Source organism: Macrobrachium nipponense, chromosome 35 (assembly GCF_015104395.2).
Source record: "Macrobrachium nipponense isolate FS-2020 chromosome 35, ASM1510439v2, whole genome shotgun sequence".
Classification (NCBI taxonomy): Eukaryota; Metazoa; Arthropoda; class Malacostraca; order Decapoda; family Palaemonidae; genus Macrobrachium; species Macrobrachium nipponense.
In genome coordinates, this window is record NC_061096.1 from 2,922,084 (window position 1) to 2,934,627 (window position 12,544).

General features: G+C 36.3%; 1 protein-coding gene across 1 annotated transcript in view; it reads right to left on the bottom strand.

The window, feature by feature from the left end:
• LOC135208190 (uncharacterized) overlaps positions 1-12,544 on the bottom strand; it is a gene marked incomplete in the record, with an annotated part of 184,105 nt that overhangs the window by 139,764 nt on the left and 31,797 nt on the right. The window contains 1 exon segment of the mRNA XM_064240321.1: positions 7,469-7,804. Coding sequence (XP_064096391.1) covers positions 7,469-7,804 — 336 coding nt within the window.

Consider the following 12,544-nt stretch of genomic DNA (forward strand, 5'->3'; position numbering starts at 1 on the left):
TTTCCCCCGGTGGATTCAATGTAGCCAAAACAGTGATATCTATGTGAACTATTGTGACTTAACGTGGAAACAGATGTGGTAATCATTTGATATGACTTTTCTTTGCTATAAGTAATTATGCTTTACAGTTGGGGTTTCCAATTCATTTCATCTTTTTTTATCATGTTAGTTTTTGGGGAAATAAGGATTCTATTTTTTATCTTAGAGTTTGGTCTAGCCCCAGATTTCATGGTCTTGAGAATAACATCAGAGATGCCGATTGCAGTCTTCTTTCTAAGGTAGGTTGCCAGTCGCCCTTTGGGCTTTTATTACCAGTTTTCTTTTTTTATTATTATCATTTAGACAAGGCCAAACTAGGCCTTGTTAACAACTAACTGTTTTGTATTTTTCAAACTGTGATGCTGTTTAAGTGGCTTGGCTCCCCTTTTGTTTTGGTTGGTAGTGGTTTGAGTTTGAGGCAGCCATTTTCTGGACCTTAACCCAAGAGGTGATTCTTCTGCTTCATATTGCCACTGGATTTATTCATCAATATTTTTGGTACCTGCATGAGGACGCTTGGCAGTGCTTTTAGGATTACCTTGCCCTGCCATTCTGCAATTATCTGCAATTTGTATACTGCACCATTGATCCGTGAAAGCCTCTCTGTCTCAAGGTAAATTAACTAATTTATTGTGATCACGGCCATTATTCCACTGCAGATGTGTTGAGTGGACATTTTGTAACCCTGCCAGCCACCATTGTCTAATTTGGATCCAGTTAGTCACTGCCTTCCTGAGTTTCTCTCCAGACGTGGAGAGTAATCAATTTAATATTGAGGAGTATTTGAGTTACTGAATTTAGATTGTAATCTGATAGGATATTCTTTCTTTTTGTCTGCCTCTTCCTGTCTGGACCCCCTCTTTTTGCTGGGTGTATGTGTTGAATACTTTCTTAAATAGTGTGTTGTTATTTGGGATTATTTAAAGATTTGGGTAAACTGCATTATTTTCTTGTGTTAATGTAGTTTAAGATGGTGATAAGATTTGTATTACTCAAATCTACTTACACAAACATTGCTTAAGAAATTTGGTTTAGATAAGTCAAAACCACTGTCTACTCCTGTTGAAGTTAATTGTACACTTGATAATGCTACAGAGGAATCAGATTTATTCAGTAATGAAATCCATCAGTCTACTGTTGGTAGTTTACATTATTTGTCTACTAGAACTAAACCAGTTGTGTGTTGCACTGTCAACTGCCGAGGCAGAATATGTTGCTCTATCTAGTGCTACTCATGAGGCAGTTTGGCTAAAGTCACTTTTTCATGAATTGCATTTTGATAATGGAGGTGTTATGTTAATATATGAAGATAATCAGTCTCCAATACGTCTTGCTAAGAATCCCAAGGGCCGTCCTAAGACTAAGCATATAAGTATGAAATATCATTATGTTCGTGTTCTAGTTGCTTTTGATGAAATTGAAGTATAGTAATGCCCAACCTCTGACATGTTAGCTGCTATTTTCACAAAAGGTTTGCCTACAGATAAATTTGTTAGACTCAGATTTTAGTCCACCTGTAGTATGTTATTCGTTTACTTTGTAAGTCTGATGTTTTCATGAACACTAAATACTTTCATGAGTATTGATGTTGCAAAATTGCATTTTCCTTTATGCCTAATTTGCAGGCCTGTATTATTTTTTTTATTTCTAATAATTTTCCTGTTTATGCTGAGCAAATCGTTGGAACGTCTACACAAAACTGTTAGCTAACTTCATGTATGGCTTATTTTAATCACATGTAAAATTTGTAATATACATTCTTACAGCGAATAAAAGCCAACTGATGATGATGCTTCCAAACCAACAAAGTTTAACAAAAAGAACCCATCAATCCCTCAAGGCCATCATCAACTCCAGGCACAATGAACTCAAATAAAAGTTGTAAATACCCTGGGACCTCGTGTCTCAATACCACTTCTAAGGAAGAGGTCAGCGCCTCTCCTATGCAAGACCATCAGTGTTCCAGACAAATGCCCAACCCAAAGAAGGCTCTTTATCAATCTGCAAAATCACTGGAACTGATCGGCCATGTGGAAAAGTTAGAGGGATAGGAGGAATCAATAATTACTACTCTTACTTCCTATGAAACGAGGCCCACAAGTTTCTCCTGCTGGGTTATTATATTCAAAAAACAAATAATTGGGAAAGTACAATAGGTATGCATTGGCAAGATGAACCCAAATAACTTAGAAGCCAATTATACCCTTGCTGTCAACTATCCAAGTCCTCATTAACGTGATCTTGCATAAACACCAGCCTAATACATACATATATATATATATATATATATTATATATATATATATATATATATATATATATATATATATATATGCATAATTCCTTGTGAAATCAGTAGAATTCATGAATTATTCTTACATCCGGGGATCTTGTGAGCAGAAGGCCATCGAAGGGTCAGGGCTTGCAAAGGCACTTGTCTGCTTGCGCAATCATCTCTTAGAGCAGGCTAGCAAGGGGACAAAGAAATGCACACGTTGATAACATCTTGCTGCTTAGCATCTTCTTGAATTGACCTTGAGAAATGTCACAGAAGCTTCTCCCGACAGAAGTTGAGCATGTAAGCGCAGGAAGTATGTGAGTTAGTTGGTTCGATGGGCGGAACGAAGGAAAGATGGATTTTGATTGCTGAAACAATTATCATTATTTTTAAGAGACGCCTATTGCCCAGAGAAAGTCCCGGGTTCGGACGTCTGCCGATTGCCAGTAAGGTGAGCACAAAAAACCATTATTTCCAAAGCCCATTTGGACTTTGTTGTATTTCTCACAACATATATATTTTACAGTGATTTCCTATATTGTTTTATGATGTGTGCATTGATTGGGTCATTTATATTTTTGCTGCATTTTTTATTCTTTTACATTTTGCTGCAGTTTTGTTATAATTTGTGATGTGAGTAATGTGGGAAAATCCCATAATTCTTATTCCCTGTGTTTTGCGAATTAGCTTAATAAGTTTAATGTCATAGTGTCCTTAGGAGGAGATGGTTCAATTACGGGTCTTATATCTTGTGATTAATTCATGCATTTCAATTTAATCTCGTTAATTTTGTTTGTCTAAATAATAAACTTTAGTTTTGATAGACATGGGTTTCATATACTTCCTACTTTAGTTTTAGAGAGAGAGAGAGAGAGAGAGAGACGGGTGTGAGTGAAACGGTAGACTTGGAGACTTAATATTAGTTTCTCTCTTCTCTCTCTCTCTCTCTCTCTCTCTCTGAGAGTCTGTGCCGAGGGTTAAACCCTCGGTAACATATATATATATATATATATATATATATATATATATATATATATATATATATATATATATATATATATATGTGTGTGTGTGTGTATATATATATATATATATATATATGTATATATATATATATATATATATATATATATATATATATATATATATATATATATATATATATGTATGTATATATATGTATATGTATATGCAGATTTCGTTGAATTCTACGGCTTTATGGTTGAGGCTCAACTTCTTAATGGTTTGACAAAATTTTCTAAATCTTCTGCGTTCTTCCAAATTCAGTTTTGATGGAGTAAAAAAAAAGATTAACTATTTGTTTCATTTACTGGTTAACACAACTCCACCGCTGGCTTCGCCACTCATCGTAACCTACTTTGAAAAAGTTACTATGAGTGACAGAGCAGCTGTGGAGTCGTGTTAACCAGTAAATGGAACAAATAGTTAATGTTCTTTTTTTTTCTCCATCAACTGAATTTGGAAGAACGCAGAAGATTTAGAAAATTTTGTCAAACCATTAAGAAGTTGAGCCTCAACCATAAAGCCGTAGAATTCAACGAAATCTGCATATACATATACATATATATACATATATATATATATATATATATATATATATATATATATATATATGTGTGTGTGTGTGTGTGTGTGTGTGTGTGTGTATACACGAAAACGCACGTGATTTAGAAGGTGTTGTTTTGGTTTTTTCTCTGTTTGCTTTGTATGTTGTAGAGCGTCTGCTGGATGGGAGTGATCTTTCTGCTTCTAGTTGCCTGACCAATGTAGGTTTGTGCAATAAATTACAGCTTCAGCGACTGCTATGCTCTGAGTAGATGATATCCGTATTCTCTATTAGATGATATCTGTAATCTCTATTAGTTCTGTGTAGTGTTGGTGGATTGATCCATTATTTCTGTGGGCCTGTAAGCGTCTTTTGAGGGTTGTGGAAGTGTGACCAACATACGTTTTTTTCGTAGGACTAGCACATCCTCTCTGTGCAGGTAAAGCGGTAAACAACGTTGGTAGCACATTCTTCCTTGTCTGGGTTCAGGTTGGTATTATTTCCTGGTTTCGTTGGTGTAGAACTGTTTGATTCTTCTTATTGTTACATCTTCAATCAGTTTATCTTGAAAGCCATTATTCGTCAGGAGCTGTTTGACTCTCTCGATTTCCAGGTGGGTCTTGCGCCATGTGGAACTGTGGGTTTTGGCTCGTTAATGTAGGCCTAAGACACCGCCCCGCGTTTGTTTCTTTTGTATAGATTTTGTGTCAAACGCTTTTGCCCTTTTTGTGTAATGAGGATGTCTAAAAAAGGAAGGGTTTTCTCTGCTAAATTCTACGGTAGAATTTAGGGAGGAATTTTTCTGATAATGTTATGCTTTCATTTTTGTCCTTTATTGTCATAAAAATGTCGTCAATATACCTCACATATATGCGGGGTTTTTTGGTGCTTGGCAAAAGTTGTTGTTTCAGCGAGGTCCACGTAAATGTTAGCAAAAATGACTCCGAGTAGGGACGCCATTGCTATACCATCGCATTGCCTGAATAAGTTACCTTTGTGTGATAGGAAAGGGGCCTCTTTAGTGCAGGATTCCAACATCGATTTTAATGTCTTCTCCGGTACTATAGGTTGTAGTATCAGGTTGATTGTCTCATCTACTGGCCCGTTTGTGAACAAGCTCTCTACATCGAGAGAGGCGATGTCTGCTTCTGGTTCTGTGCCGTGGGAAAATCGATGAATTCTGTGCTAGATTTTACAGTGTTTTGATGGAAAGTATAGAGTTATAATTTCATTGAGTTTCTTTGCCAGTTGGTAGGTGACTGGTAGGTGACTAATGTTATTTGTGAAATTATAGGCCTGATGGGGTTCCCTGTCTTTTGTGTTTCTATCGTGCCATAGCAATATTATCCCGGTTTAAAATCGCCATTATTTTCGGGAACTTGATCTCATTTTGTATTTTGTAGGCACGTTCTGTAAGACGTAGAACTTTTGTCTTTCATTCACTTGTTGGGTCTTTGCTGAAAGGCTGGAACTTGCTGGTGTCGTTCAGGATGCTGCCAAGTTTTCCGTTGTACTCACATCTGTCCATGATGACATAGACAACGGCTTTATCTCCTCTACGTATGACGATGTCGGTGTTCTCTCTCTGAGTTCTTTTGCTGTTTGTCATAATTCGGGGGTGAGAGTTTTACTGTGATAATTCCCGTTCGGTTCGGTTGGCTTCGCCTATGAGTTCGGGATGCATCCTGGTTTTATTTCTATTATTTAACTGTTCTAAATTGTTTATTAGACACTCAATGTTTACATGTTTAGACATCTGGCTGGGTTTCCTAATGTAACGACAATTAAGGCCCAAATTTAATCATTTCTTCTGGTTGTCTGTCAGGGATAACTGTGATAAATTAACGTATCCATCTTTGCTTTCACTTTTCTGCGCTGGCCCTCCATTTAATATGAATAATTTCTTACTATGTCGTGCACTGGTCTTTCTTGTATGCTTTCTATTTCAACCTCACTGACTTGTCTGACCGTCTGTTGTGTCTCTGATGTGGTGATTGCACAAAATTCGTTCCATGTTTTCTCTATTTCTTGTTTTAAATTCTGATTTTTACAGTTCTACACCAACGAAACAAGGAAACCAGGTGACGACGATAAGAACATCATCATTTATCACAGAACTGAATACCATGACAGATTCGAGGAAGAGAAGAAGGCAATCGATCACAAACATCATCAAGAGAGGAATAAAACACAAAGCCCCTTTGAACAGATCGACGTACGGGTTAACTGTAAACACAATTTGACATCTCACTTAATGAGATATAATACCAACCTGAACCCACCACGGTCTAGGTATATTAGGTCTGCCGAGTCGTTTACCAAAATAAGAAGAGCGCCCTGCGCATGACGTCACGTGAAAAAACGAGTATTGCCATATTTCCCATGTTGGTTGCCAGTTTCTTTTTCACGAATAAGGCTACTTAAACATCAAATTCTTCAAAACGCCAAAAGATTTGTGCAATAGAAACATATATTTCATGAAATATAGAAAAACAAATTTAATCTAAATTTTTTTTATTATTTTATTGCACGATTTACTCTTTTTTTCTCGATTTTCTTGTTTAGGTATCTCCTCCTAAAAGACACAACTTTCTCCAAAAAATTTAACTACTTCACTGGGAAGATCAACACCAGTTGATTTCATTTCACAGGCAAGCATTCTTATACGTGAATGGATTTGGATACATCTCTCAAAAGCTTAATTGTAAAATAAAAAAAAATAAAAAATAAAAAGCCATAATGAGGAAACTGCTCTAAATTTATTATATTCTTTTAACAATGTAGCCACCTACAAATATATCGCAAAGCTGCTTTTTCAATGACATCAGATATTGAGTTCGAATCATTTGGATAAGCTGAAAAACTGGCCGTATATCTGGAGTGTCGTCTGTATTGTTGTTCTCAAATTCTAGATCCAAGTCTATATTTTATATGTTGCTGGCTATGCAAATTTCTTACGGAAGTTTACGCTCGTTATAGGATTTGGCTTTGCTTGATTCGCCCAACTCAGCTGGTAAGCAATCGTTATTTTTATTCTTTTTATTTACTTTTGTTTTATCGCTGATTCAAGCAACATTCTTACCGAGGAGCTGCTTTCCAAATCTATATTTATAGTTAACAGCAGCTGGGTGATCATGCAATCCACTCATCTGTCTGCAACACCCAAGAATTTTTCTAGTGAATTCTGATTTAATTATCATGTTTATATATAATCTACATTATAGTTTGTTATTAACCTCAATATTATTTGTGGTGGTATTGAAATATGGTAACATTTCCTAGTTCACAGGTCATTGATTCCACCAGTTCAAGATGTATAAATGTATGTATGTTCTCTTTTACACTATTTTGCACCTACAAAACCTGGTAAGCGAGCTGAAGGGGAACTGTACCTTCAGTTTTACGGTCATAGTGGGATTTCGTTTATGCTAACGTTAATTTCTTAATAAACTACCTTAAAGCGAATCATATGCAAAATTTCATTACTGCATCATAGCCTGTATGGTTTTGTAATTAGTTGCTCCACTAGTGACGAGGGATTAAGATAAGAAGAAGCCAAATTCCATTTTGGAAAATCTAACTTACTCTCTGATGAGGTCCTCGTAGCGTAGCCCAGTCTCCACAGACTGTCTCTCCATACGTAGCTTTTACTGTTTTGAGTACTTCTTCGACATCAGGAAATGTTTCAGGACAACTGTGAGGTAGACGAGCTCGTATAGTTCTGTTACACTTGCAAATTCCTAAACTGAAGGTGATGTCACAGTCACTCAGTGTTATCTGATTTACTTGAAAGTCACTGCTAATGACAAGCTCTTCCTTTGGTGCATTTCTTATGACATTTGCAGGCAATAGGAAGTACAGTACGATGATCAGGATTATGGCAAATAACCTCTTGTCTCGTGAATATGTCTTCACCCGCATCTGAAATGGTGAAATATATCCAGTAAAACTTTTATTGCTTTAATGTTTGTCTTTTTATTATTTGTTCTCCTGACCGATCAGCCTTCTTGATTTGTTTTCTTTAAAGGTTAGAAGTCTTTGATGAAAGTTCAAATATTATCACTTTCAGTTAGAGCACTAATAGTTTTTGCAGCACACAGTAACCACTACAGGAAAGCAAAATATATGGTTCATTAAGTCGAAGCTAAACACCGAGGCTATCAAGCGGTTGTCTTCTATAAAAAGGAATCAAAAAGATATGGACAATCTTACCTGGCTGATAAGACTCTTTTAATAAAATCATAATTAGAGCATCTTTGAATACCTGACCTCTGAAATAACTTTCTTCATCAAAAATGTTTCCCAGTTTATTCCTACGTCATTGCTTAAATGATTAACAAAGGGTATATTTTTATTTATAGTGTTTTTTGTTAAAACATAAGTTTTTTTTCTTGCAAAACAATAAGATGGGCTTTTTGCAAAAAAAAAATGGTAACCATATTGGATTTGAATTATTTATTTTCTCTCATAAACTAGCGTCCGTGGATTCTACAGCATTTGATCCTAAAGTTTCTCTAATCTTGATACCATCTTAATGTTGCAGGTTTTCCCCCTTTCCTTGGTAAAAAAAAAAAAGTTTAATTGAAATCCACCACAATAATAAAACTGTTGATAAAGAAAATCCTATATAATTTTATACCGCAAAGAGAAAAAAAAAAAACTTTAGAAAACAATCGTTTGCTTTCATCTACCCAAATACCACCTGATCTGCTGTCACTAACATTAATGAGAAAAAAGAAACACTTAACGATGTTGTTTTATGTATGGTGCCTTGCAAAATGTAGACTAAATGTTATATTAGTTCCACATAGATGAACCTGTACCAGAGAAATATTGAACATCAACCTTCAGTAAGACAAGCACCTGAAAATTCTGCCATTGTTGATCTTATTGGTAACAACCTAAGTATAGACTGGTGTTTCAAAAATGTTTTATGGAAGTACATCCCAGTACAAAAGTCTGATATTCAAAGCTGCTCTTATGAATGGGCAAAGCTTTTCAGGGTAAGGCACGTTGAACTTTTAGGATAGCGTTACCCAATACATAATCTTCTATACAAATTCTATTTTAATCTAGTTTTTTATGTAACTTTCTAATATCTGCTAAAGCAAGTGACTACTAGCACCATCTGCTAGCACCACATCTATGCATATGGTAAGTAAAAGTAGATATCACTAACGAGGGACCAGTCCATATGGTGAAGATAATGAAAGCAAAATCTGTATTATTTTGTAATTGAATTAGCCTAACCTAAGATTTATTTGAGTGTAGGTTACCACACTAACCTAGCCACTGCGGGGGGGAGGGGGGAGACTAGGGGGCAAGCCAGCCCAACTCAGTGCCGGTCCCAATCCATAAATACCTAACATGCCAAAACCTAATCTGAAATGAGCCATAATATGGAAAGGAATAGTGCTATTGCATACTCCGTAAATGACACACTAATACATCGTCCTAACACTGTGACTGATCAAGGGTTACTGCCAGTTTAATGTTGGGTCCATGAAGGGGAGAGGAAGTGAATTGGTTGATCTTATGAGGAGGAGGAGGAAGGTGGATGTTTTATGTGTTCAGGAAACAAGATGGAGAGGAGATAACCCAAAGAAGCTTGGTGACGGATACATGTTGTTTTATAGAAATGGAGTTGGTAAAGTTCTGTCCTGGTAACTGAAGAGTCCAGTAACAGAGTTGCATAGGAAGAATGGCCGAATCATGAGATGAAGGTACTATACTGTGAAGTAAGAAGTGATGAATATTGCTAGTGCATAAGCACCAAAAGTGGATTGCACAGAAAAAGAGAAGAACTACTTTTGGTGTGAAATGGATGGAGAGATGCAGGAGCTGGATGAGCATGAGACGGTTGTGGTGGGGGCAGATTTGAATGGCCATGTGGGAGTTAAAAATGACATAATTGGATGTGTGCATGGAGGCTGTGGGATAGGTGAGAGAAACCTAGAAGGAGAGAGTAGAGTGGACTTTGCCAAGGTATCTGACATTTTTCAGAGACAAAATGGAACACCCAATTACTTATTGGAGGGTGATAGATGCTCTGTGATAGATTACCTTCTTTACAGGTAGCAAAGGCTATTGGAAGTCAAAAACTGCATAGCTGTCCCAGGCCACCATGTAGACCCCCAGCACAGACTTTTATGTATATCTTTGGAGATGAAGCGACAGGAAAACCAAAACATAAGAAACAAGGAAAATCAAGTGGTATAAAGTATTAAAGGTTGGTGATAAGGGAAGGGAGTTTAAATAGAAGGTGTTGGAGGAACTTGATCTTAAAATTGAAAATGTCCTGAAATGATGGACACATAATGCATCAGTAATTAGGAAGCATGGAAGCAAGTACTTGGGATACATTTGGAATGGTATGGGAAGAAAAGGAGAGCTGGTGGTGGGATGAAGACATACAGAAGCCAGTGAGAAAGAAGAGGGCAAAGAAGAGATGGGAAGAACTACAGTTAGGGCGAACAAGGACAAGCTGAGGGAGAAAAACGAAGAGGTAGAGAAAGTGGTAGCTCAAGCTAAGGCAAGGGCATATGATGATGTATGTACAGACTGGGAACATGGGAGGGCTGAAGAAGATGCTGAAACTATCAAAGGCTAAAAACACAGCCACCAAAGATAATGCACATATCAAACAAATTAAAGATCGAAATGGTATTTTACTATGAAAGGAAGAACATCTTGAAAAGATAGAAGGAGCATTTTGAACAAATTATTGCTGAATGAAAAAAAAGGAAAGGCTGATAAGAGAAGATAGACATGTGAACATGAGAATGGTAATAGTTTTCTCTAAGCAAAAGGTGTCAAACACCTTAAAGAAAATGAAGAATGGGAAGGCAACAGGACCGGACTTGATCTCAGTTGAAGTATGGAAGGCATTAGGAGATGGAGTATTACTCCTTTATATTCTGATGGAAAAGATTTTAAATCAAGAGAGGATACCAGAGAAGTGGAGGGAAAGTATATTGATACCAACTTTCAAAGGTAAGGGGGATGTTCAAGAGTGTGGTTGTTATAGAGGTATTAAACTGATGTCCCATACCTTGAAAATATTGGAAAGAAGATAGATGCCAGACTAAGAGGGGAAATAGAAATAGGGAGAGAACAACTGGAATTTATAAAAAGAATTGGAACAAGAGATAGCATGTTCTGTCTGAGACAGCAATGGAGAAATTCAGAGAGAAGCAAAGGGATGTACATATGGTGTCCATAGACCACGAAAATGTTTATAACAATCCAAAGACAGGAAATTTGGAGGAGTTTGAGGGACAAGATGGTCCTAGAGAAGTATGTTAGGATGACTCAGGATATGTATTGGGATGTGTATATCAGAGTGAGGAGCAGTGTTAGAGAGATTGAAGGATTTGAGGTGGGGGTTGGATTACAACCAAGAATCAGCCCTTAGCCCATTTATTTTCAGCAATTGTAGGTTACAGCACTAGTTCTATATTAACCTTTATGAAGTGGACTTCTTTTGTAACACTGTGTGCAACATGCAGTATCATGAAGATCTTTATGACTGCCACATCTTTAATAATAATCTTTGTCGTTCAAGCCTAAGCTAACCTATCAGAGCTCTTTCAAATCTATATGTGTGTTTTCCTCTCGGCAGTGAATTCTAATTTTACCACAAGCCATTACCGTAAATTTTATTCGCAGGCCTTTTGCTGTGAACCACTATTCATTCTACATTATTCAACTACAAATGGGTAACAAGGAATGCAAGGAGCACATGATGATGCAAGTACACACATACACAAAATCATATACAAAGATTACAAAAATACAGTAATCTAATGTTTGATATATTTTCAATGTATTTAGTATCTCTCTTAATTTATTGTTAATATTTCCTTTGGAAATAGAGAGATGGAGAACCTTGTGATGACATCAAGTAAACTCTGAATGTAAGGACAAAAACTGTCTAAATTGCATATTTCTTATCTTAAGTTGTGATAGATGGTGATACTTGCACATTACGTTGCAATTTAGTGAATACATCAAGAGCACAGTAGCATTTACACATCTTCCCCATCTTTAGTATTAAGCTATGAACTCATTATTTTCAAATGTCTCTAAAATTGATTCTCAGCAGACATCTCAACTTTTTTAGAATCTTTAATTCCAATAAACATTTAACGGGACAAGTCTACTGTATCTAAACCAAAGCTCAATTTGAAATTGTGTCATTTGCACTACTCAGTTATAATTCCTCTAGGATGTTAAATTATTTAAAGGTAGAAAGAATCTAATGTTTTCTAACATTTGCTGCTTACTATTTGTGAGCATATAAAAACTCACACATCAAAGGGTACTATTGTAAGCAGGGGAAGGGCGCAGGAATACATACACGTCCAGTACATACTACATAAGAATATGTCAAAGCATAAGATATTGTAGTGCTTAGACCTGATAAGGGTAGAGGGGTAGTTATTTTAGATGAAACTGGCTATTCAAATAAAATTAACACAATACTCAATAATCTCACCAAATTTACTAAAATTGGACAACCCAACTATCATGAAATTTACCGAATAGAAGATAGGATTAATAGGTTTATATGGTCTCTCAACACTGAAGGAATAATTAAAGAGAAAACGTATGGTGATCTTTTTTCCAGTGGATCCGCTTTTGGCCTGCCCAAGATCCACA